The sequence below is a fragment of the Odocoileus virginianus genome, chromosome 10 (assembly GCF_023699985.2).
Source record: "Odocoileus virginianus isolate 20LAN1187 ecotype Illinois chromosome 10, Ovbor_1.2, whole genome shotgun sequence".
Classification (NCBI taxonomy): Eukaryota; Metazoa; Chordata; class Mammalia; order Artiodactyla; family Cervidae; genus Odocoileus; species Odocoileus virginianus.
Genome location: NC_069683.1, coordinates 33,084,300 through 33,111,158, shown reverse-complemented (window position 1 = coordinate 33,111,158; position 26,859 = coordinate 33,084,300). Strand labels below are relative to the sequence as shown.

Here is a 26,859-nt window from a genome sequence, read left to right as displayed (position 1 = left end):
CCCTTTGCTCCTGGAGCCATGCTGACGCTACTCATCATGAGCGCCCGTCTCCTGTGCCTAGGACTGTGTGGGAGGGCCCTGTGCAGGTGTGTTCTCTTGTAAGGATGTCTTGCTTGGAGGGCCAGGTGACAAGCACTGCCTCCTACATGCAGCTGGTCAGAACTTATGTTTATTAGCTCAGGTGGACTTACATACCACTTGTGTCCCTGTTGGGCTGTCTCTTGTACCTGGTGGCTCATCCTTGACCTTCTGGTCCCTTTTCCCTTCACTTTAGGGAATACATTTAACCACTTTTCAATGAAATGAACATTTTCTGTTATGATTCTGGGCCCAGCATCGTGCCAGAGAGGGACAGTCTCAGCAGAGTGTGGGGAGGGGGTGGCGGCGGGGAGTGGGCCACTGTCCTCCGAGGACTTTGGGCCAGGGGATCAGAGAAGTCCTGGGTTGGGCAGAACGGAGAAGGGTGTAGACAGAGTGCCTGCTGAGGTGAGCAGAGAAGCTAGGGTCCCACTGTCCAGCGAGCTCTTCTGAGGCTCCGAAGGGCGCGGAGTCACTTTCATTCCATCCACATTCCCCTCCTAAGCAGAGAGAAGGGCAAGTCCCGTAGGTGGCGTCGGGGTTTGGGGACTATAGGACTCTGAGCTACACGGGACACTTTCCGGGTGCCCCTTGTCCGAATATTTCAGGCCAAAACTGCTATTTGTCCTCACAAGAGGGACCGGGTCAAGTTGGAGGACACCGCGAACGGGCGGAGCGCGGCGGCGGTGCGGGAGCGGCGGGTTTGGGGCGGGGGGCCTGCGCCGGGAACTCGGGGCCCGCCCCCGCCCCGCTGACAGCCGCCCTCCGGCCTCTGCGGCCGCGCCCCCTCCGCCCGGACCGCGCGAGAGAGGGAGGGGGCCGGGAGGGGCGGCCCGGGGAGGACCGTGTGAAAATGAGGCCGGGGCTCGGGGGCCGGGCGGGGCCGGGCTGGGGGTGTCAGAGCGCGGCGGGCAGGGCGCCCGCACACACCTCCCGGAGCCGCCGCCGCGCTCGCCGCCCGCGCTCCCCTGCCTGTGCCCGCAGCCGCCGCGCCTGCCATGGGTGTCGCGGGCCGCGGCTGCCCTAGGGCTGCCCCGGCGCTGCTGCTGCCGCTACTGCTGACGGCGGCCGTCCCGCCCGACCGGGGCCGCGCCGCGGGGCCGCCGGAGGGTGAGTGTCCGGCCGCGGGGACGCACCTGGCACGCGGGGCGGGACGGGCTCCGGGAAGGGGCTGGGTCCCCTCGCGGAGGGGGCGCTCGGGACGAGCGGGTCGCGGCTCGGATGCGGGGCTCCGCGTGGCCCCTGCTCTCCTGGGGCCCCAGCCGCTAGACAGGCCGAGGCGCCGCCACCGCGCGGGTTAGAGGCCGGGGCCTGAGTGCGCGGCCGGGCCTGAGACCCGCGGCTGATGACAGTTCCCGCTCCGGTCCGCGTGGAGCGCCTGCTGGTCATACTCGCACGGGCGGAGCGCGGGGGAGCAGGGCTTGGGAGTCTCCTTTGCGGAGATGGGGAAACTGAGGGCTCCGGCAGCGGTCCAGGGTGAGGTCGGGGCTGGGAAGTTCTCCGATGGGCTTTGGGAATGTTTCTATCCGTGGAACAACTGCTTTTGGAGAATCGGGGACCCCCCGTTCTGCACGAATTGGCCTTGCAATACTTTCAAAACGTTTGTTTTTAGTTCACATGCTAGAGGGATATCAGCCAAGGAAATATTTCTGCCCAGGCGGGTTTCCAGGTTGAGAGGGTGGGCCGCGGGGAGGGGCTGCGGGTGGGGGCACCACTCCCACTTTGCCTGGTTGGAGGGCTCAGAGCCCAGGGCGAGCTGTCCCCCCATATCGCAAACCCTGAGAAAGCTGACAGACCCTGCTCATTTTCTCAGATCATCTTTGCCACCTTGATCTTGCCTTCAGCAGGCCTTTACCATTGCCTGCTCATGTGCCGGGCACTACGTGGCCTCAGGGACACAGACCCAATCTGTAATCAACCGTCTAGATGGCAAGACAGGCAGGAAAGCAGTGACAATGTGATATGCAAGCACATCCTGGGGGGGCATCTCACCTGCACTCTGGGGTCCTGGCACACTTCCTAGTGGAGGTGGGTCTGAGCTGTGTAGAGAGGGCATCCCAGTCAGAGAGAACAGCCTGTGCCTGGAAACAGGGGCCTGGAAATCATATGTCAATCCCAGGACTTCCAAGATGGTGAGATGTGAGGTGGTGTGGGCTGGTGGGAGATGATGCTAGAGAGGGACCAAGGCCAGGTCATCTAGGGAGACACCCTAGGAGTTGCTGTACTCTTTTGCAGACGTGGACGAGTGTGCCCAGGGGCTAGATGACTGCCACATCAATGCCCTGTGTGAGAACACACCCACCTCCTACAAGTGCGCCTGCAGGCCTGGCTACCAAGGGGAAGGCAGGCAGTGTGAGGGTAAGTGACCTGGTAACCAGTAGTGTGTGGGTCACTGAGGGAAGCCTTCCACCTCCTCAGCGCTTGTAGTGGCCACTTGTGTTGGTAAAAATGCTTCTACTCCCACCCTCCCACCCCAACCCTGGGTCACATCACCCAGTCTCTGAAATGTATTTCAGATCCTTAAAAAACTGGGAACATCAGGTTTTCCCCAGAGCTCATCATACAGTTTCATCTGCCTGTGGCTCTGAAATGCCATTTTGTCTAGCTTCTATCAAAGAAAAGTGGTGCTTTAGTAGTGTCTTTCAGTCCCACTCAGTTTGGGGGCAGAAAGTGAACAGCTGTGTTGATCAGACAGCCATGCCTGCCAGAGCAGGGCTGATCCTTCACCTCCCTGGGGCAGCTTGTACTCTCACTCCAGAGTCTGAGTGCCCGAGTTCCGCCCTCCCCTGAGGCGCTGGTGACTCCATCTTGTCCATGACTTTGGGCGGTTTGGTGTTGTGACCTGCCAAGCTTTAGAGCTGCACCAGGAGGCTGCCTCATTTGGAGCTGCAGGTTTGCCTCAGCCCTGGAAAAGTGTATGTGGAGGGATGTTTTAAGCCCTTAGAGCGCCATATCTGGGAGCCTGAAGGCTGGACTCTGCCATATTGTGTTCTGGGCCACTGGGGATTAGCTCGTGTCAGGTATTGTGAAGTTGGGAGCTGGCTGTAGAGTGGACTCTCGCAGGAGCAGGCTGCTCTGGGGAATGGAAGTTGTAGCATGTTGGAGCCGGCAGGGCTCTTCTGGGAGCTCTGAGGCAATCCTGTCTCTCATGTTACTGATGAGGACATGGGGCTCACGGGAATTGGGAAAGGGATTGTGGGCATGCTCGCACAATTAGGCTGCAGGTGAAAGAATGTTAGATAAAACTCCAGCTCCGTTGCTGGCCTCACATCTCTCCTGTTCACTCAGCTCCTGGTATCCCTCTTTGGTTGAGTGTGAAATCCTATTATTTACAGTCTCTTTTGTGCATGAGGAACAAAACTCCCACTTCTCACATCAGAGATGTGCTCCTGGTCAGGTTCATAGCAAGCGGGGTTGGTGGACCATCCATGAAGCCCTTCCGTTTCTTCAAGCTCATCTTTTCCTGGAGATAGACGGCCATCTCTCTATCTGCCCTACATCATGGGAGGCCAAAAGACTACCTCTCTCTGAAACATTTCTCTGTCAATTCCTCCATACCACATCCTCACTGTATTAAATATTCTATGTACAGTATTGGAATTCACATATGTTCATATCCTGCTTGGGGATAAAAATGTTCACTTTTTCATTGTGACTTTCAATCACTGTATGCTTTCTGGGGGTAGAAACCATGCCATGGTTTCTTTTGAATAAACTACATATTTAGTAAATGATATTGAATGACAAGTGGCAAGAGTTTGGTGATTCTTAGCTGTTGAGTTTTGCTTATCACAATTGAAATTGAATTACTAACAGTTTAGAGTGAAAAGTTTGCTATTTAGTTTAAAAGAATTAATGATTGGCATCGCTGCTCTTACACCTTTAAATTGGTTTTAAAAATAATTTGTGATTATTGTTATAAAAATCAATACAAAACAATACAAAAATGTGTGAAATAGAAAAGTAAAGATCCTGCTATTCCTTTATCCACAGGTAATCATTGTTAACAGGGAGCATGTATTCTTTGTACTGTCATTTTCAACCAGAACCCTAGAAGGATCTGATCTTTTGAATACTTGGAGTATTTATAAACCTAGCAAGTAAGGCTCTCCCTGTTTAGTTTGGATTTCTTGGCACGGGGATCCGTAAGTGGAAACTTTCTTCCAAGAAGGGAAAGGAAAGAAAATGAGGATTGCAAAGACTCAAAGATACAGATATTCAAAGATGTAACTCCTTCATGTGTACTTTCTGGCTTATTAGTTTTTAAGCCTCTTGGGCCCGTCTGTGGTGTCATTGGTATTGTGATTATCACCAGTCACTTGGCCCTATTTAAGTTCAACGATGGGAACTGGTTTGCTCAGAGTGAACAAAATTTTATCCTCTACAAATTTCTTCTGCCAAAATGTTGGAAAAATGAAAGTATGGGACCTGAGTATTTTTAAAATAATGTGATTCAGAGGTGACTTTAGGTGAAGGATGTTATATTCTAAATGATCTTTGCTTATGTCCCAGACTTTGGAGAGGGGATGTTTCAGTGGTCAGTATTCATTATATGGTCCTTATTTCTCAGTTTAAGGAACTGAATCATCTAGGGATGAATCTAGACTTGGCTTTTGTATTTATTTTTTTACTTTTTATTTTGAAATAATTTTAGACTTCAGAAAATTTGCAAAAGTAGTGCAGAATTCTTTACATATGTCTACTACTTATTTTACCCTAGTGTTAGCAACTTACATAACTGCAGTAGAGTATTAAAACCAGGAAATTAACATTGGCACAGTATTATTAACTATATAGACTAACTCAAATGTCACCAGTTTTCCCCTCATGTTCTGTTTTTTTCCCTTCTGGAATCCAGCTCAAAGTCCCACAGTACATTTAACTTGTCTCCTTGTCCCCTCCAGTCTGTGACAGTTCCTCAGTCTTTCCTGGTGTTTCTTGACAATGACTCGTGGATGAGTGCTGTTCAGTTCTTTTGTTGCTGTTATGTTTCCACACGATACAAAGTGATGTGGTAGGAACAGACACGATAAGAGAATGTCCTGTTTTCTCATTCTGCATTTTTAATAATACAAAAGTGAAACTTTTGGCAAGGCTACTACAGAACTATTTTTGTGTGCTTTTCATTGCATCACATCTGGGGTACACGATGTCAACATGTCCCACTACAGGAGATGTTAATCTTGATCACCTGGTTAAAATGATATATTCTGTGTTTCTCCACTTCAGAGTTACTTTTTTTTTCCATTTCAGCAGAGCTATATCTTGGAGCAGATACTTTCGGCCTATGCGAATGTCCTGTTTGTTCTCAAATTTTTGTCCACTGATTTTAGCATCTAACTGTGGATCTTGCCTGCATCAGTTGTTACGGTGAAGTGTGCCTCTTGCTAGTTTTGTATTTCTCTTGTTCCTTGCACATCTATTAATAGGGCTTCTCTAAGGAAGCTCTGTCCTCATTTCCCATTTATTTTTTTGTTGATTTATGTGTTTATGTATGTTATGCCAGTATGGACTCACAGGTATTTATTTAATTATATAGTTATTTATTTTTGGCTCAAGTTGTTCCAACTTTAGCCATCGGGAGCTCCTTCACATGGTCCCCTGTGTCCTGTTGACATGCCCCCATCCTTTTTTGAGAAATTCCTAATTTTCTGATACCACAAAATGCTCCAGCCTCAACCTGTATTTCCCCCTCCCTAGCCCTGGAAGCAACCACTTCTTCAAGGAGCCCTGGTTTTCCTTTTATTGGGAAATGGTGTACAGAAACCAAGATCTGGATGCTTGATATTTTCATTGTTACTGGGATGTCATTCCTCCTAGGCCCTCTCAGTGGACAGAGCTAGGAAATATATGTATGTATACTAACCCACACATACACACTTATCTATTTTTATTTCTTTTATCTATGCATTTCTCTATATATTTAAAAACAGTGAGCTACACTGATACTTCAGATTCCAAAGCAGTATCACAGGATTATTCTAACCTCCCTCCTGGCTTATTTATAACCTCTTTCTCTAATAGTAAGAAGCCTGGCTCTCATTATTTGCAATATATGTATGTTTGTTCAATCCCAATATACACATAAAGTGTATACAGAATTGCTACTCCATAATCCTGTGGGTAAAACAGATTTAATAATAGGGTATGGTATTTATATTACAACCGTTTTTGTTTTCAACCTTACAATATCCAGTCAAGTCACTATTTTTTGAATTTACTTAGGCTAGTACTTTTCTTCCCCATCCCCTTCAGTGTGGTTGTGTTATTCATTTATAGTACATTTGGATTCATTTGTTTCTCTCTGTATTCCATTTTTTATCTTCCCTCAGTCCCCACTTCTGCTTCCTGCTTGATGTGTGTGTATGTTAAACATCACCATGGTCCTGAGTCAAAGTTGTACAAAAACCAGAGAACTGTTACTCCCTCATCCTATTCCTATCCTGCTTGCATTCCTCATTTCCACCCCATTTCCCACAAGCCATGGGTCACCAATCTCTGTTCTTTCTGGTTTCTCCTTCCTATGTTTTTTTGTACAAATAAGCAGCTGAATATGTATTTTCTTTTTAACTACTTCACTGAGTTATAATTTACATAGCATAAAATTCACCAATTCTGAGTAATGTACAAATCAGTGATTTTGAGTAGATTAGTTGAATTGTACAATCACCACGTTAATAGCCTTCAAACATTTTCCTTGTCTCTGTTTCAGCCCCAGTTCCAGGCAACCGCTAACTTATTTTCCTGTTTCTGTAGTTTTGCCTTTGTGACCATTTCATCTAAATAGAATTATATAATACATGGTCTTTTGTGTTTGGCCTCTCGCTTAGCATAATGTTTTTGAGGTTCATCCATATTGTATCCTGTAATGATATTTCATTCCTTCTTATTGTTAACTAGTATTTCATGGATGTTTGGGTTGTTTCACTTTTGGACTCTTATAAATACATGTGTTGCTGTGAATATTCACCTGCAAGTCTTTACGTACACGTGATTTGACATTTCTCTTGGATATATATCCAGGAGTAGAATCTTTGGATTATGTGATAAATTTGTGCTTAATCTTTTAAGAAACTGCCAAGGAACTTTCCAAAGTGACTTATTACTCTTATTATGCCATCTTATTACCATCAGCAATGTATGAGGATTCCCATTTCTCTGCAACCTTGCCAACATTTGACATTGTCTTTCTTTTTAAAAATGCATTATTGATTTTTGGCTGTGCTGGGTCCTCTTTGCTTTGCGTGGGCTTTCTCTGTTTGCGGCGAGTAGGGGCTCCTTTCTCGTTTCGGTGCGTGGGCTTCTGGTTGTGGTTGACTTCTCTTGTTGCTCAGCAGAGGCTGTAGGCGCACAGGCTTCATTAATTGCAGAACAGGGGCTCAGTAGTTGTAGCACACGGGCTTAGTTGCCCTATGTCATGTGGGATCTTCCCAAACCAGGGGTCAAACCCATGTCCCTACATTGGCAGGCAGATTCTTATCCACTATACCACCGGAGAAGTCCCTGTCTGTCTTTTTTTATTATAACTGTCTAGGGAGTGTGGAATGGTATCTCATGATTATAATTTGAATTTCTCAAATAACTAATGATGTACTTTTTTTTATTTTTATTTTTTTTCCATTTATTTTTATTATGATGTACTTTTTTTTAATGTACTTATTGTGTTGGAGTAGAGTGTTAGTCACTCAGTAGTGTCCAACTCTTTGTGACCCCATGGATTGTAGCCCACCAGACTCTTCTGTCCATGGATTTCTCTAAGCAAGAATACTGGAGTGTGTTGCTGTTTCCTTCTCCAGTGGATCTTCCCAAACCAGGGATCAAAGCTAGTTCTCCTGCAATGCAGGCAGATTCTTTATCATCTGAGCCAGTGTATTGTCTTTGGTAAAATGTCTATTCAGATCTCTTGCCCATTCTAAAATTGGGTTGTTTGTCTTATTGAATTATAAGAGTCTTTTATGAGGTATGTGATTTGCAAATATTATCTATCAATTTGTGGCTTCTCTTCATTTTCTTAATGATATCTTTTGAAATGTAAAAGTTTAAAATTTCCACAAAGTCCAATTTATTAATTTTTAAATTTATGGATTTTGTGTTTTGTGTTATATATGATGTTGTATCTAAAAAAATCTTTACCTAACTGAAGATCTCAAAGATTTTCTCATAAAACCTTTATATTTTTTCTCTTAAAAGTTTTCTAGTTCTAGCTCTTACATTTAGGTCTCTGATGCATTTTGTGACTTTTGTGTATGATATGAGATAAGGGCCTAAATGAATCTTTTTTTCATATGGATATCCAGTTGTCTCAGCACCATTTGTTAAAAAAACTATCATTTCTCCCAATAAATTGCCTTAGCATTTTTGTCTAAAGTCAAGTGACCATAAATACAAGGTTTATTTCTAGACTCTTGATTCTGTTCTAGTGATCTGTTTGCCTGCCTCTATGCCAGTACCACACACTGTCTTGATAACTGTAGCTTTATAGTAAGTGAAAATCCTCCAACTATGTTTTCTTTTTAACTCTTGAGTCTTTTGCATTTCCATGTAAATTTTAAAGTAAGCTAATTTTGCAAAAAAAAAAGCACATTGGAATTTTATGTGTATTTATATCTCCTTATTTTTTACATGAAGATAACATATGACAAATAATCTTATGCATTTTGATTTTTTTTTACCTATTAGTATATTCTAAAAATCACTCCAAATCAGTTTGTAGAGATTTTCCCTATTGTTTCTTTTTAACAGCTGCATAGTATTCCACCAAGTAAACGTACCTTAATTCTTAAACTACTTGTTATGGACATTTAGGTTTTTCCTAGTATTTTGTAATTATAAATTCTGCAGTGAATAACCTTATGTATATTAATTTTACTGTTGTTGGAGATTCCTAGAGGTGGGATGGCTGGTTTAAAGGTAAATATATATTTCTCCACACTAAAGCAATAGTGCCTATGTGGCTTACTTCTGTTTTGCTCCTCAGATATTGATGAATGTGGAAATGAGCTCAATGGAGGCTGTGTCCATGACTGTCTGAATATTCCTGGCAATTATCGCTGCATTTGTTTCGATGGCTTCATGTTGGCTCATGATGGTCATAATTGTCTTGGTAAGAAAAATGGGTAGAGATGGTAATTATCATTTACCTCCTCTCTAGCACCCCACCCCTGTCTTTTCTTTGACAAAAACATATTCATTAAAAGAAAACTGGGATCAGAAACTTGTGTTTTCTGGCTCCCCAGAAATCATGCTCCCTAATAGAAAACCAGGGTAAGTATTTTAGTTTTTATGTGGTCATTCATAATATAAACCCTCCATTGCCCAAGGAGGTGGGTGGATATTGTCATTAGTACTTATTGACTTTCTGGCATTGACTTGTTACTTTTAAGATCTTTAGTCTCCTGTTAAAAGGGTCTTGACTTAAAGCTATTTCTTTAATCCTGTAAATATCTCTATTCCAGAATCATGTAAAACTATTTGTCGTAAATATTCCACATGTGTGCTTGGATCTCAGCCAGACAGACTCCCCTCTTTTTTCTTAAAAGAGAGAGAAATTCAAACAGAAACCTTCCATTAACATCCTCCTAGTACCCCACAAACCAAAAACATCTGTTAGAGTTTCAGTCTCTGAGTTAGGAACTGCAAAGAGCATTGTTTACATTGGTTCCTTATGCTAGGAATAAAACAATTTAAAAATAGCAAGCAGTGGATAGGGCTGAATGTTGGATGGTCTTAGAAGATGTGGCACACCTGAAGGAAAGTGTTTATGGCCTATTTGCACTTGAAGGCTGATGTTAGCAGTGGTACAGAAGGACATCATGGGACTCAGAGGACATCAGATTCTTTTGGCATCAATCCTTCGTGTGGTTGACCCACTGATGTCTATTTGGCTAACCAAGAGAAGCTTGAGCCAGGCCCCACCTCTACAGGGACAGCTAATTCAGATGCTCCCTTGCTATGCAGCGGAAATGGCCACTTGATCAAATGCTTTGAGATGAGCATGGTGGTGGTGGTGACTTAGTCACTAAGTTAAGTCTGACTCTTTGATCCCATGATCCCGTGGATTGTAGCCTGCCAGGCTCCTCTGTCCGTGGGATTTCCCAGGCAAGAATGCTGGAGTGAGTTGCCATTTCCTTCTCTAGGGGATCTTCCCAACCCAGGGATCAAACCGGTGTCTGTATCCTGCATTACAGGCAGTCTACTGTACTGCAGGCAGTTTCTTTACTGACTGAGCCACTGGGGAAGCCATAAAAGTCACTAAGTGAGTATAGGCTGAACTTATATTTTGAGTGTTGGGGGAAGGAGAGTATTTGGGACTCAGGCCTGATATAACCTTTGTCATGTCACCTGGAGCCCCATCCTGATGTTGACTCATTCCCTTCCTGCCTGTGTGTGGTATGAGAGGTCCAGCACTGGTTAGACCACTTGGCCTTCCAAGCCTGCAGCTCTCAGGGAGAAGAGATTGAGGGCTGGGAGTCACTAACCCCTCTGCAACTTTCTAGGTCATCAGCACCACAAAAAGACACATTAGAGACACAATCCTGAGAGCAGCAATAAATTGATATTAATTAAAAACTAAAAAGAAAAAAAAAGAAATTATATTTAGTGTGTAATTTATAGTATGTTTAAAAAAAACAAACATTTTCTGGGGGAAATCACTTATTTCCTTTTGATTAGCCAATGGCATGTTAAGGATCTGTAGTTGATGGAAGACCCATTGATCACAGTTGTGCCCAAACTCACAGCCTGGGGGACGTGTGAACTTCTAAAGAACAACACGCAGAACCATCCAGGAGTTAAGGTCTAAGGACCTTGGGTGGGGTCATTTGGAGTTTAAAAGCCTGCTCAGAAATCCCGAGGCCCCAAGTCCTTCCTTGCCTGGCTGCTAACTCAGATATTTCAGCAGACTGTTTCCATTTCCCCCTCTCTGGGGTCTCTTTCTGGGTTTGGTAGCAAGAGTCTGCCTTGCAGAAAGGCCCTGAGCATCCTGAGTACCTCTGAAGGGGCTCAGGATTCCATGAAACGGAAGGCGAGAGGAAGTACAGTGATATGTGAAGAGCGGGGCCAGCACACAGAGAAACCTCTCTGCCATTTGGACTCAAAAGAGCAGAAGCATTTTGTGACAGGAAAGGAGCTTAGTATCAAAATTTAGGAGTGGCAGTTTCCTGTGTTCTCTTGGATGGCCCCTACCTCTCCTCAGCCCCTGACCTTACGCCAGCTGCCCATATATGAGCCAGGATATGCAGAGGACAAACAGCACTGAGTTCTGGCTCTCTACCCAGCTTGCTCCAGGATCTTGGGTGCCTGTGAGCCTGAAAAACAAAATGTAGCTCTTCCAGACAGCTCACCCCACCTGAATTCCATTTCTGTTTATTGAATATCTGGGAGCACGGAATAGCTACTAGGTCTTGTAGCCTATTAACATCACTTGAGAAGTTTAAAATGACACCAGGTCTCATCCAAGGCTAGTTAGACCAGTGTGGTCTGGATATCAGCGTTCTAACCTGCAGCCAGGTTGTGAAACACTGCTTTATGCTCTGCAGAAACTTCACCAGCCTAGTGTGCACGTGAACGTTTGTATTCATTCATTCCCTGATAGCTCAGTTGGTAAAGAATCCAACTGCAGTGCGGCAGACCTGGGTTCGATCCCTGGGTTGGGAAGATGCCCTGGAGAATGGAAAGGCAACCTACTCCAGTGTTCTTGGGCTTCCGTTGTGGCTCAGCTGGTAAAGAATCCACCTGCAATGTGGGAGACCTGGGTTCGATCCCTGGGTTGGGAAGATGCCCTGGAGAAGGGAAAGACTACCTACTCTAGTATTCTGGCCTGGAGAATTCCACGGACTGTGTAGCCCGTGGGGTTGCGTAGAGTTGGACACGACTGAGCGACTTTCACTTTAATCTGAGTGCATCATCCAGCTTGATAATTTCTGATTGCTTTGGAGAAAAGGAATAGTGGGTGAAGCATGGGGTAGGGTGGGGCAACTCAGAGCCGGGCCAGGTGCGGGTGTCCAGAGAGGCAGATTGCTCCTGCTCACCCTGGTCCTCTCGGCAGGAACAGCCGGGCCAGGTGTGTCCCAGCGTCTCTCACCCTCCGGAATGTGCTCCCTTAACCCTTTGGCACGGAGAAGGGCAAGTTTGTTAGGCTTCAGGGGATGGCTGGAGTCCCATCAGTTTAGAAAGGCATCTGCTGGGTAGTGTGGGAGGATGGATGACTGTGAGATCTGAAGCTTGAAACCAGATAACAGATATTTAAATGTGAATGTTCTTGTTACAGATGCCCTCAGGAGCTAGTGATAGGCACATGGGAAATCAGGGCTGGAGAAAATAAATAGCTTTTTACATTAGCCTTCTCCTCGAGCCTCTATCAGACCTGAGATGTTTCTGGAAGTTTCCTCTTCTTTAGCTCTGATGATGCTATGCTCTTCTTCTTGTTTGTTCATGCATTGAAGAGTTAATATGTGCCTGCAGGTTACAGGGCTATGCTAAATATACTTTTAAAAAAAATCTGTCTTCAAGGAGTTTGCAATCTAGTGGAGATGGATAAATAAACAATTTTGAGGAGTCAAAAGGTACAAATTAAAAAAAAGATTTTGAGAATGCATAGCAGTAAGTGCATTGATGGAGCCGTGTACAGGAGTATGTGTGACTCAGTGGAAGAAAGGTCCTCTAGCCTTGCCCTGGGGCCATAGCACTGGGGCAAGGCTCCCTCCCTCCATGCTGATGCCTTCTTTATTGGGGCTCCTGCTCTCTCATCCTGCTACCCTCAGTATTCTCCAGATTCTTCCTCTGGCCATCTCCTCTCTCTCCTTTCCTTTTTCCCTGCCTACACTCCTGTGTTTGACTTTCTCAGCTGCCTCCAGCATTTTATCAGGACACCACAAGTAAGTGGTTTTCAGAGCTGTCTTCACACCAGGCTCAGGTTTCCCACAGCCTACTGGATCTAGCCCTGGATGTCAGCATCTCACATGTATCACCTCCCTGCCCTGCTGGGGACCAACCAATCTCCAGCCCCAGTTCCTCCTCATGTTTCTCAGCCACCTCACCCTATGTCCACATGACACCTTGTCCACAGTTCTCTTTTATTTCTTCCATCCTAGGCATCCCCTCTGTTGTCCCCTTCTCCTCCTGCCCTCAATCTTTCCCAGCATCAGGGTCTTTTCCAGTGAGTTGACTTTTCGCATCAGGCAGCTAAAGTATTGGAGCTTCAGCATCAGTCCTTCCAGTGAATATTCAGGGTTGATTTCCTTTAGGTCACCAACTCAGTGGGCATGAGTTTAAGCAAACTCCAGCAGATAGTGAAGGACAGGGAAGCCTGACGTGCTGCAGTCCATGGGGTCGCAGAGAGTTGGACACGACTGAGTGACTGAACAGCAACAGGCATCCCCACTGCCAGGGCCCAGGTCAGGTCCCCTCTGGCACCAGCCATGGCTATTTCAGGCACATGGTTGAAGCTGGACTCCCAGGTTTCAATTCTTCCCTTCCCTGTGTCCTTCCCCCAGTGCTGTCTTAGCCTTCCCAACATGAGGGGCTGACTGTTGTCATCCCAGCTCCTGTGATTTCCAGTTGCCTCTCTGGTGAAGTAGGAACTTCTTCGCCTGGTATTTAAGGTCTTCTTCAGTGTGACCCCAATTTTTTTCCCCAGTTCTGTCTCCTGTAACTTCCCTACCTGTACCATGCTTCAGTCAAATTGAATGACCCACAGTTATTTGAACAGACTCCATGTCCCCCAGCCTTCCTGCTACACGCATGCCCTTTCTTCTGCCTCCAGTCCCTTCTCCTGATTTCTCATTGAAGAAAGACTGCAAGGCTTATGCCTTCATCAGCTTTTCCAAAGAACCCATCCTGATACCCACAGCCAGATGTGACCTCCGTCCTCTGTACCACCATTTACCTTACCTCACCATTACTAGTACAGTGTCTCTTTTCCTTTGCTGAAGGGGATGCTCCTAGAGCCAGGGAATTGCATCTTACTCGTCTGTTTTATTGTCTCCTCTAGCACTGAGCTTTGGAAAGAGAAGGTAAATACTTACTGGACTGATTACCTTGTGTCCAGGTGGAGGGCCTATCTAAGGGAGCCACAGACCTGTGAGGGCTGGAGTTAATTACCTGCAGTCCCACTGGCTTCCATTCTGAGAGCTTCTGTGACACAGGGTCCTGAAGAGGGACCTCCTCTCTGCTTAGCAGGAGCCCCTGGGCTGCTGGGCAGTGGGGTGGGGAGGGGGGTGGGGGCTGGGAGTGTGTGTGAAGCAGCCCCACAGGCAAAGGCTCAGCCTTCTCCCCCTGCAGATGTGGACGAGTGCCTGGAGAGCAACGGTGGCTGCCAGCACACCTGCGTCAACGCCATGGGGAGCTACGAGTGCCGCTGCAAGGAGGGCTTTCTCCTGAGTGACAATCAGCACACGTGCATTCACCGCTCAGAAGGTAGCTCTGCTCGGCTGGGGGGAGGCGGGGAGAGGGGCAGGGCCACATCTGAGAGTCCCCCTACCCCCCAAGAGACTCTAGAGGGAAAGCACACCATGCATCAAGCCTGGAGGCCTGAGGAGGAGTGGGCAGGGTATTTCAGCTTCACCTTCCTCACCTGGCAAAGTGAGGGGGTTGGTCTGGGTGAGTTCCGAGGTCTCTTCAGACTCTCACAGTTGCTGATTCTAATCTCTAAATAGAGCACATTTCAAACATGACGATGTCTTAGGAGAAATGATGATCTGCCAAGTTTTTGAAGAAGGTGCTGCAAATCACAGCACCAAGTGTGAGCCTGCTCTTAGTGAGGAGGGAGGGAGGGGGCTGGAGCCTTCCTGTGGAGACTCAGTAAACTGCCCTGTTTTCAGCAAGAGTGGGCCTTCCCTGTATTTTCTATTTTTGGACTCTGACCTCTGGGATTCCAGGGGGCAGGTGGGCCCCTTCCCCAGGCTGCGGGGGGCTCTATTTTAGGGTTGCCTTCACCCGTATTGCCGTTCACCGTTTTGCCATAAATTTGCAGAAAACTCCTCTCCTCTGATGGCTTTCGTTCTCTCTGCTTTGTGTTTATACCTATTTTATTTTTCTGTTAGTTCAGTGGATTCTCGGGAGGGAGAGGCATTAAGTTCTTGTGGCCAATCAACCATTTTAAGTCAGTGATGTGCTTTTAATTCTTCCGTGCTCTTTCTTAAGCCAAAGACCCACACTTTGATGGCTGTATGTCTCCCATGGTTGCCCGTGCCTGTTTTTAAGGGAAGTGCCCTAAACACTAGACTGATAACTCCTTTGTGCTGCTTGTTCAGCCTCATAAGTTAAAATGAAGTGATTTTCTACTATTTTCTAATAGTTTTTCTACTATTTAATCTCAGGATTTACAGATTTATTATTTTAATTGTGGTGGTTTTAGTGATTTTTCAAGGGCTTCTTTGTGGAAGATGATTTTTGCCTCATTTTCCAAGAATGATGGCTCCTTCCTTAGCCCTCACCAGCAGGCCTGTTTGGGTGTTAAGAAGAGGAGTCAGAGAAACGGGGAGTCGGATGCTCTTATCCCCCTGCTGCTTGCTGTCAGAGTGTGAGCTGGTTACTCATAGCCCCTGGCTCTCATCAGATGATCTCTTAGCTCGTGCAGGCGTGGCCCTTGACTCAGTAGCAGGTTTGATTTTCATTTTCCTGAGGGGTTCTTTGCACTGTCCCTTGAGCTGTGCCTCGGGTCTGAGGCTGAATTAAGATGCCAGCAGCACGAGAATGATCCTGATCTCAGGGCCCCTCCCCTCTGGCTGCTCAAAGCTGCTTCCTGGAAAGTCCCTCTGGCTTCGTCTTCAGGTGGCGGGGAGATAGATAGAGCTCGTGGTCCTGTAGGCAGAGCTGTGCTTGAACACCCCCAGTATGGGCCCCACCTCTCGTGAAGCCACTGGCAGTGATTAAGACCTTCTCTCACCCTTGCTCCTCCAAAGTGATTCAGCCCCTTCTCCTGTCCCCAAGTCCCCCAGACTGATCACAGACACAGGCTCCTCAGATGCAAGACCATAAGAGCAGTTCCTTTCCACAATCTGTGTTTTCTAAATTCTTTACGATTCAGACATTCTTAGAACCCCTGAAGAGTATTTAAAATGAGCATATTTGTTTGGGGCTAAAACCCAAGTCCAGCTATTGGGGTTGTGGTCTGGAAGCACTCTGTGGTTTTCTGTTGTGTTTTAACCTGGATGCTGGGTGAATTCGCGGTGGCGTGAGCCCACAGATTAGAGCCGCTTGCAGCTGCCCACTTCCATTGTAGGGTTTTAACTCTCCAAATAGAGCCAGCTGTAAACAGTATTCCTCTAGGATGCCCTCCTTGAAGTGCATGTTAAACTCTTAGAATCTATATTAAAATAGACTTTAAAACCCACAGCTGATCCTTTAAAAATGGTTGAAAGAAATACTGCAAGCTAATATTTTCTAGAGTCGCCAATGTTATTAATAATTATATACTAAATGTTCTTTAATATAAGGGATCATACTAGTTAATTCCAAGAGAAACTCAAGCTATTTGTGTTTTTTTTTTCATCCTTAGAGACCCCAAAGTTCTGGTAAAGAGACTGTGTGTTTTCACCCATGTAATGGGGGTAGGCTGGAGAGAGAGACACGGCCCCAGCCTGCCTTTGTCCCTATTCATGGGTGCTCAGGCTCTCAAAATGAGCATTCCTCTTTTGTTTTGTCCTCTCTGAGAATATTTCTAGATGTTTGTACCACTGCCTTTTTAGAGTAGTGGGCAAGGTGGCAGGTTAGTGAGTAAGGGGCTGTGCTGTTAGGAGGGTCTGTTTCTTCCTTTTCTTGCCCTATTTGCAAGGCTTATTTTTATTCAGTTCCCAATAATATACTTCAGTGAGACCCTGGGCCAGGGGTCCCCCAGAATGGGATATTTCTCAGGTTTCTGAGCTGTTTCCTTCCTGGTGAACGAACAATCCTAAACATAACTGTCCAGGCAGTTTCTGGGACAGCCAGGACCCTAGCTGGCTCCCCCAGTTTGGACCAGTCCATCTGCCTGCCCTAGCAGTGGCCTTGTTTTGGGTCAGGGTACTCTGAAAAGCTTCGCGGGCCCCTCTTAAAAAGCCCTTAGCATTTCCAGAGTCATTTAAACTTTCAGTGTCTTCTGGTAACTTTAGGTCTTGCTTGATCTGATGTGACATCAGGGGGCAGCTTCTTTGTGCATCCCCATGGTATCTGGTGCACAGTCAGTTCTTACAAAATATTTCTTGTGCAAATGAATTGCTCTGAGAAGCAGTAAAGGTCACTTTGCAAACATCTTAACAGACTTGTAAACAGAATGAAAAAGAAAAAGAAGCAGCAGCAGTTGATTTGTATGGGAGTGTACTTTGGGGTGCATCCCCCTACTCCCAACCCTGGGAACCATCTTGTGCAGCCCAGCATCAGAAACATCGGGAAGCAGCCGGCATGAGATGTGGAGGATAGTCTCCCGTAGGGAAGGAAAAGGATGTTTCTACTGCTGCCTTTTCTTGGGCACTGTTACGTTTAGCCCTAGGTGCTCCTGGAGCCTGTTATTGTCAATGCCCTGCTAATCCAAGAACAACTGTAATGTAATTCTTAGGAGGACAGGACGCTTCCTGGAGGCATCTCCCACCTCCCGTGCCATCTTAGTACTGGGAGCAAATACTGTCTTCAGAAATCACTAGCCCAAGCCAAGAGAGAGCTCCCCTCCGACCCGGTGCAAGCCTCTTTCTGTGTTAATTGACAGCAGCCCTTGGCACGGGTGAATGGATCCCAACCACTTCCAGCAGATTGAGTGCTGGAGCTCAAACAGCTCATAACTGTCAGATAAAAAACAAGAAGGTTTTAAGAGAATGTGGGATGTATTAGCTCTTGCCCTCTCTTTTGGAATAGAAATGACATCTGTTTGAATTAAAACAATCATTCCTGTTAAGCATAAATCCATGGGTCCCATGGTGAGAATTGGAGAGAAATGACTTTTGACTTCATTAGAACCAACTGGCTAAGGTTTTAGGGGCACAATACAGAGCAGTATTGGATCCTGGAGAAGTCGAATGAAAGCTTTTTGTACTCATGTTAAAAGAGTGCCACTTCCAGTGTTGACAATGTCTTGTCAGCGGAGAATCAATGAGAACAAAATCCCTACTCTTAAAAATGTTTTAGAGTTACATTGCACAAATGCAAAAAAGCATCATATGAATACATACCTATTTAGTTAAGTTCAGTCCTCAGTCATGTCCAACTCTTTGCAATCCAATGGGCTGCAGCACTCCAGGCTTCCCTGGCCATCATGGACTCCTGGAGCTTGCTCAAACTGATGCCCATCTAGTCGGTGATGCTACCCAACCATCTCATCCTCTGTTGGCCCCTTCTCCTCCTGCCTTCAATCTTTCCCAGAATCAGGGTCTTTTCTAGTGAGTCAGTTCTTTGCATCAGGTGGCCAAAGTATTGGAGCTTCAGCTTCAGCATCAGTCCTTCCAATGAATATTCGGGAATGATTTCCTTTAGGGTTGATTGGTTGGATCTCCTTGCAGTCCAAGGGACTCTCAAGAGTCTTCTCCAACACCACAGTTCATAAATACTTCGGTGCTCAGCTTTCTTTATGGTCCAATTCCCACATCCATACATGACTACTGGAAAAACCATAGCTTTGACTAGATGGACCTTTGTCGATAAATTAATGTCTCTGCTTTTTAATATGCTGTCTAAGTTGGTCATAGCTTTTCTTCCAAGGAGAAGGCATCTTTTAATTTCATGGCTGTGGTTACCATCTGCAGTGATTTTGGGGCCCGAGAAAATAGTCTCTCACTGAACGCCATGAACAGTATGAACAGGCAAAAAAGATATGACATGCCTATTAATGTTGTGCAAACCAGGGAGAGGTTTTGAGAATGCTCTTGGGTATGATAACAGTTCCTGCAGAGTGCTAGGAGGTTGCAGGATCCTAAAGAATTGATATTGAGAAGAGGCATGATGCTGGTAAATCACACAGATGTCTGCTTTTCTGTGACCCCATCAATTAGACAGATGCATGCTGAACCATCTAGGAAAATAACTCCCTTCCCACCATATTTACCACAATATCAGGCATAATGAAAATTACAGTTTACCTGGGAAGGATTTTATAGCAGCTCAAGGAAACCACATATATGAGTTCTCTCTCTCTGTTCTTTCTGCTGTTGAACGCTGAGCCTGCTGAGGGAGGGCCCAGGAACTACCTGAAGGTGGTCACATAAGAGAGGTCCCTGGACAGGTGTCCATAGGGTGATGCCAAAATACAGAAGTAGTCACAGTCGTCTCCAGAGTGTGGATTTGGTGAGGGTAGAGAGGAGGGTTGAAATTTTCTGAAAATCATCTTTGAGAATATATGAAAAGGAGGACTTCCCTGGTGGTCCAGTGGTTAAGACTCTGTGCTCCAAATGCAGGGGGCTTGGGTTCAATCCCTGGTCAGGGACCTAAGATCCCACACGCTACAGAGCATGTTGCTTGCCTGCCCCCCGAAAAGAATATGTGAAAAGGTTGAGAATCTTCACCTGTCTATCTGCAGATTTTTGTAGAGAGATTCTCCTTTTCTGTTTGCATTCTTGATCAGTATGGGTAACAACATGGCAGAGATAAGAGTCTGAGGACAAGTTCCGGGGTTCCACAGGTTCTGATTCCACACCCAGCAGAGAGTTCTTAGTGGTACTTATTTTTTTTTAATTTTTTGATCACACCATGTGGGATCTTAGTTCCCTGATGAGGGATTAAACCCAGTCCCTCTGCAGTGAAAGCATGGAGTCCTAACCACTGGACTGTGAGGGAATTCCCTTCTGGTGGGTACTTTCTTCTCAGTGTATTGAGTGGGTTCCTATCCCTGTTGGAGAATTGAAACATCTCATCTTTTGGGTGACATAAGAAAATTTTCACATCTCTGTTAACTGGCTTGATATGAATGACATATTCTTCTAAAACATGGGGCTGATGAACACCAGGCAGGCAGGTCTGTGGCCGGCCTGCCAGCCCCTCCAGACACTCCGGGGCTCTGGATTCTGATGCAACCTGGTCATTGGCTGCATGCTGCTGTTTTGCAGAGGGTCTGAGCTGCATGAATAAGGATCACGGCTGTAGTCACATCTGCAAGGAGGCTCCGAAGGGCAGTGTTGCCTGCGAGTGCAGGCCAGGCTTTGAGCTGGCCAAGAACCAGAGAGACTGCATCTGTAAGTACAGACTGGTACCCTACTCCTGCCCGCGCTCTGGGAACCATGAGCCATCCTACCCCAGAGGTTGTCTTGTGCAGCCCAGCATCAGAAACATAGGGAAGGCAGCTGGCATGAGATACAGAGAATAGTCTCCTGTAGGGAAGGAAAATGATGTTTCTAAAGGGACCAGTCAGAAGGAGCTCACACTCAGGAGTGAGGAATGTGAATGCTGGGGGACAGGTCTCCCTCTTTCCACGGAATAAAATCAAATTTCCTCATTTGGCAACTCTTCAATACCCGCTTCCTGCTTCTTGTACAAACCTCATCGACCTCCTTTCTCCAAACACCAAATTCCTTGCTTTTGGAGGACGGTTCCCATTCTTTCATGCTTTCAAGGTTTTTCCAAGCCTTCTTCCCTTCCTGGCTTGGTGAATTCTCACTCAATGTTTATTTACTTATTTTTGGCTGTGCAGGGTCTTCATTGCTTTGTGTGGACTTTCTCTAGTTGTGACGAGCAGGGGCTAACTCTTCTTTGTGGTGCTCGGGCTTCTCATTGCTTCTCTTGTTGCAGAGCACTGGGCTCCAGGGTGCACAGCCTTCAGTAGTTGCAGCACCATGGGCTTAAGTGCATGTGGGATCTTTCCAGACCAGGAATCGAACTTGTGTCCCCTACATTGGCAGGCGGATTCTTATCCACTGTACCACCAGAAAAGTCCTAACTCAATTTTTAATATCCTGCATAACTTCTAATAATGATAAAGATAATAGGTACTTTGGGAGAGCATTAATTATGTGCAAAGGCTTATCTAAAGAGGTACTGTATCCCATTTAATTCTTACAGGCATCACCTTATGAGCCAAGTTAAGAAAATTGTGGAGAAGGTAAAGTTATAAGGTCACAGAGGGAGCAAGTGGCAAATGTAGGATTCACATGTAAGTCTAGCCTAATTGTAAGGCTTGTGCTCCTAATCACCATGCTACATGACCTCAGAAGCATTCCCCGACGGCCTCAGACAAGGCAGCCAGTTTGTATTTTGGCTCTCACAGTGTTGTTTATTCCTCAGTTATAGCACATGGCTCTGTGGGTTGAATTCTATGTTTATGTGTTTGTTTCCCCAGCTATGAACCTCTCCAGGTCAGGGATTTTGTCTTACTTTTGCCTCTTGGTCTTATCCTGGATGTGTTCAGTACACATTTGTGTAATGGATGAGTCAGTAAATGGTGTACACAGTCCAGGTGCAGCTGCCTCGGGATGAAGCAACACAATAATAGCTCCAACGGATAACAGGAAACCACCAGCTTTAAAGGTGTTTCTAAACCATTATTTATACCAGAGGAAACACTGAGGGTTTCCTTTTAGGAACTCTTCCCAAAGTCATTGGGCTTCCGTGGTGGTTCAGCTGGTAAAGAACCCACCTGCTAATGCAGGAGACACATGAGATGTGAGTTCCATCCCTGGAGGAGGAAATGGCAACCCACTCCAATATTCTTGCTTGAAAAATTCCATAGAGGAGCCTGGTGGGATGCAGTCCATGGGGTCTCAAAGAGTTGAACATGACTGAGTGAACACGCACCTCTGTTACATTTTGGGGTTTCTCAGGTTGCTCAGTGGGTAAAGAATCTGTCTGCAAATGCAGGAGATGCAAGAGTCACAGATTCGGTCCCTGGGTCAGGAAGATCCCCTGGAGAAGGGCGTGGCAACCCACTCCAGTATTCTTGCCTGGAGAATCCCTTGGACAGGGGAGCCTGGCAGGCTACAGTCCATAGGGTTGAAAAGAGTTGGACATGATTGAAGTGACTGAGCATGCACGCAGCATGCCTAAAGTCATGGACCTTTTTTAGAAGATGCCCACAGTTTGCTAGGGTTGGTTGTTTACAGTGAGTAGACCTCCGTGGTTAAGAGAGGGAGAGACAGGGACTTCCCTGGTGGTCCAGTGGCTGAAACTCCACACTCCCAATGCAGGGGGCCCAGGTTTGATTCCTGGTTGGGGAACTAGATCCCACATGCCGCTACTAAGACCTGGTGCAGCCAAATAAAATATTTTTTAAAAAAAAGAGATGGAGAGACAGTTTTGCTGGTGAAAGACTTCTCTCTGGTATCTCCATCACAAAGCAGAGCACAGCTTCATAGCCTGACAAACTAGGGCTGATGCCACCATCACCATCAGCAAGTTCTGACAGCCTCATAGGCCCCTAAAAGTGGGACTGGCTACAGCTATCTTCAAAAAGAGCACCCAGGTTCTCTGCAGGAGACTCACCTGTGGATGAGATTCAGCATTTTACAGCCTTTCAGGAGCCAGTAGAGTACCTAAGAGCTTATTTTTAAAGATTTAAAATGTTTTAAAGATATCATTGCTCAAATAATAGCATAAGATTATATTCAGATATATTATAAAACTTGAAATAACAAAAAAAAAATCCAGAATTCCATCACATAATCCAGCTGTTTTGCTTTTCTCATATTCCTATTTAGTTGTTGATATGCATATGCAATTTTTACACAGCTATAATCACAGAACATTTTCTTTCTCACAGTGCAAATATAGTTTTAGTTCTTTTAAATTAAAAAATTAAAAATGATTGTATAAGAATTTAAAGAGTCCAAAGAAACATATAACCTTCCCCCCTCACATTTCCTTTGCTAGAGGTAACCACTGTTCAGTTTGATGAATAGATAGTTTTGTGGTTGGCTTTCTTCTCCTCCTTGGCTTGTTATCAATGTGTTCATACACAGTCTTTGTAATTATTGGTTAATGTTGCATTAACTGTGTGTGAAGAGTCATCATTTCCTCTGATTACCCTCCCTTCTAACTAATCAGATGTAATCTGATGAGAGAAATCCTAACATATACATATAAATTAAATACCATCTGTTCCAGACATAAAATGTAATAGCATTTCCAAATGTTCTAGTACTTCTTCTGATAGAGCAGAGCACTAGTTTAGAATCTTTTGGTATCATTTCCTCTAAATGGTGAAAATCTCCCCTCACCTTCGCATCTCTGTCTTCCTATAGAGCGTTGCTCAGATCTGTCATTCAGCATTTCTACAAGTCTTATTGTGACTGCTTGCTTACATGGACAGGGCTATGGACTAAGTCAAGGTTCTCTCTTTTATGCACAGTGCCTAGTACATGCTAGGTGCCTGAATACTTTCTGAATGAAAATCAGAGCTCTTCCGGACTAAACACAGCCCCAGGTGTGGACATCTCAGTGTTCCATGTGTTGATTCATTTTCTCCTAGTGACCTGTAACCATGGAAATGGTGGATGCCAGCACTCCTGTGAGGACACTGCTGAAGGCCCAGAGTGTAGCTGCCATCCTCAGTACAAGATGCACTTGGATGGGAGGAGCTGCCTTGGTGAATGGTGACCCCAACACTGGGTTAGGGCCTTCCCCAGCCTGCTCGCCACTAACCGAACCCTAACCCAAACCCTAATTGTTAATAGTGTTTAGAACCAGAGGTAGGGTGTTTCCGGTGCATTTGCCTTCAAGCAGTTTCCATGCTGCTTCACATGGGGCAGGGGGAGTACTCCAGACCTGGAATGGGGGCCCTTTTCTCCCTGTGAGAACTTGGAGAGCCCTTGTTCCTCTCTTGGACTAGGCTGCTCCTGGAGCTGGTATTCTGGAGATTGGAACAACACCTCCCAAGAGACCAGGGCAACCGAAGTTACAGCTAGCCATTCATGATGACAGGGTGGCCTTTGCCGTCAGCAGAAGCCAGAGTTGCATACTTATGGCTTGTTGCCTGCCCTGTCCCATCACGATGTGTCCTTTGCTAGCTCCATTTTAGAGGTTCCCCGATCCAAGATTCTTTTTATCCTGAACTAGGGGTTCTGAAGTGAATCTGAAGCTTGCATTCCCCAGGGTCTGTGGTCAGTACAATATAATAAAAAAACTCTCTTTCTCATATTCAATGTCTATTAAGGCTCTGTGGCCATGTAACACAGCCTCATTGCAACGTGTTTTTATTGAGCAAAGAGTCACATTTCTCACATTGTTCTCGTGTCTGGGATTTCCAAGGAAGTGGTTGTGCCAGGGATGAACAATCTGACTCATTCAGTCTGAGAACTGTGCTCTTTGCGTCTCTTGTAGAGCGAGAGGACATTGCCCTGGAGGTGACGGAGAGCAACGCCACATCCGTGGCAGATGGGGATAAACGGGTGAAACGGCGGCTGCTCATGGGTAGGTGCCTCACACACACACCCAGCCCAGCCGTTGCGTTGTCCCTTTCCCTCCCCAACTTACGGCCTCAGTACTGGGGCCCATTACGGCCTCAGTCCTGGGGCCATGTGCCCTGGACCAGTTGGACCGGAGTCAGCAGCTCCTGTCTGGCTGGGGTGTGTCTGTTTTCCACTTGTTGCTGTTGCTGAGTCACCATCCAGGACCCCTGGTCTGGTGGGAAGAACGTTGGTCCAGCCATCAGCATAGCTGGTTAGCATCTGAAACTTGCCGTGGGACTTGGACAAACTGTGTCCTGGTCTTCCTCTAAAATGGATGTAATACAGTTGACCTCTTTGGGCTATCAGGAAGCTCAGTTAAGACAATAATATGCCAAAGTGCTCAGAGTCCACTGCCTGGGACTTAGTGGGTGGTCAGTATATGTTAGATCCCCTCCACTCTGAGTAACTATGAAGAGAGAGGCATTTTGGGCAGCCCCTGCTTAGCATGGCACTTTGGCTGGGTTTTTGTCCACTGAGTCTTCTAGTTCAGACTCAGCCCGTGTTAATGGCAGGAGAGATGAATGGAGAAGAGTGGCACTTGGCTGAGGGATACAGGGAGGTCTGCCAGCAGGTCCGCTGGAGCTGGAGACAACAGACAGCAGACGTTCAGTCTTGGCTGTGGGGGCGGGAATCAAGCAGCTCCTTTGATGTTATTATTCTGGAGAAAGCTTGGCTTGACCTAAATGAAACTGATCTTTTGATAGCTTCTGGATGTAACAGTCAGGTAAGATACTAAGCAGCCATTGGTTACCAGGCAGGCGACATTTCTGAGCTCTTTTCTGCTCTGCCCTATTAAAATTTTTATTTTTAATTGCCTTCGAACAGTATGTATGAATAATATTAAAACCTTAAAAAGTTAATTAGTATTTAATAGTACTTATAATGAAATAGATCATTTCCTTGTCTCATAACTTGCCATTTGCCAGCGGCCACAATTTTTAATTCTCCTGGTTGTTTCTTCTCCTGACTTACCCTTCCCCATATTTCTGAAAAGGGAAGTGTGTATAGTTATTTCTTGATGTCAGGTTTTTTTTTTCCCCTGCACCACGTGGCTCATGGGATCTTAGTTCCCTGACCAGTAATCGAACTTGCATCCTAGGCAATGAGAGCACGAAGTCTTAAGCACTAGACCACCAGGGAATTCCCTTGATGAGTCAGTTTTAAATATTGGTTTTTGACTTCCTACCACAGAGGATTAAGTTGTTAAGCTCCCTTTTGACCCCCTTCCCCAATACACACACAGACTCCCCCCATACCCTTAATATGTTGTTATTCAGTCACTGAGTCATGTCCGACTCTTTGCAACCCCATGAACTGCAGCACACTAGACTTCCCTGTCCTTCACTATCTCCCAGAGTTTGCTCAAACTCATGTCCATTGAGTCCATGATGCCATCAAACCATCTCATCCTCTGTCACACTCTTCTCTTCCTGCCCTCAATCTTTCACCATTCTTGTGTAATTTATCAACATATGAGTTTACATATTATGAATATCTAAATATGATTCACTGCTGAGTTATATAATGTACTGTAATTATATTTTCTTTGTTTTCTTAGTGGTGGTGGTGGTTTAGTCACTAAGTTGTGTCCGACTCTTTGCGACCCCATGGACTATAGCCTGCCAGGCTCCTCTGCCCATGGGATTCTCCAGGCAAGAATGCTGAAGTGGGTTGCCATTTCCTTCTCCAGGGGATCTTCCCAACCCAGGAATCGAACCTGGGTCTGCTGCATTGTGGGCAGATTCTTTACCAACTGAGCTGTGAGGGAAGCTAGTTTTCTTAGTACCTCTTACCTTTTTTTTCCCCCCAAATTTCTGGCAGAGCTCTAAAACCCTCAATGTGTTCAAATACAGCAGATAACTTGCCAATTCCATTTTTTACAAAAAAGCCCCTTCTGAGGCTTCCAGCCTGCTCCAGTGGGGCCTCACTCCTTGGGCCGGTTGCATTTCTGTCATCTTGGCCTTTCCTGGAGCACCCACTTGGAAATTCCCTTCCCCGTACTCTGCTTTGCTGGGTCCCATGGCTTCTGTTTTGTTAGTTTGCAAGGGTAGATAGAGATTTTTTTTTTTTAACTCTTCACACCCAAAAATGCCTTTATAGTTTACCTTCCCCCTTTCTTAAGAGTTTGGCTTAGTATAGAGTTCAAAGTTGGGAAGAATATTCTGTCAGAGTTTTGAATAATGCTTTGTTGTTTTGAACATTCAGTGTTCCTTCCAGAAGTCTAATTCTTGATTCTTTGTGTTAAACCTATAAGAGCTTTTCTCTGGGTGTTTTCAGGGTCTTAGCGTTGTCCCTGGTGATCTGAAATTTCACAGCAGTGTCCCCCAATGAAGGATTTGTCTCACCTGTTATACTGAGCACTCAGTAGGCCTTTATAAGAGGGACATTCGCATCCTAGGTTCCAAGAAATTTTCTTTTATTTTTCTTTCAATAATTTTCTTTACTT

At 45.8% G+C, this 26,859-nt stretch overlaps 1 protein-coding gene across 5 annotated transcripts in view; it reads left to right on the top strand.

Moving 5' to 3' along the window:
* The first annotated feature begins 965 nt into the window (after nucleotides 1-965).
* Nucleotides 966-26,859, top strand: part of SCUBE2 (signal peptide, CUB domain and EGF like domain containing 2) — a 67,369-nt gene continuing 41,475 nt past the window's right edge. Inside the window, exons 1-7 of one of the 5 annotated variants that reach the window (XM_070473367.1) lie at nucleotides 966-1,188; nucleotides 2,314-2,436; nucleotides 9,056-9,181; nucleotides 14,359-14,493; nucleotides 20,085-20,210; nucleotides 23,435-23,551; nucleotides 24,286-24,375. In XM_070473367.1, coding sequence (XP_070329468.1) covers nucleotides 1,077-1,188; nucleotides 2,314-2,436; nucleotides 9,056-9,181; nucleotides 14,359-14,493; nucleotides 20,085-20,210; nucleotides 23,435-23,551; nucleotides 24,286-24,375 — 829 coding nt within the window. In that variant the 5' untranslated portion in view covers nucleotides 966-1,076. The remainder of the gene's footprint in view (nucleotides 1,189-2,313; nucleotides 2,437-9,055; nucleotides 9,182-14,358; nucleotides 14,494-20,084; nucleotides 20,211-23,434; nucleotides 23,552-24,285; nucleotides 24,376-26,859) is intronic. The other 4 variants (XM_070473364.1, XM_070473368.1, XM_070473366.1 and 1 more) reach the window with 4 other exon arrangements.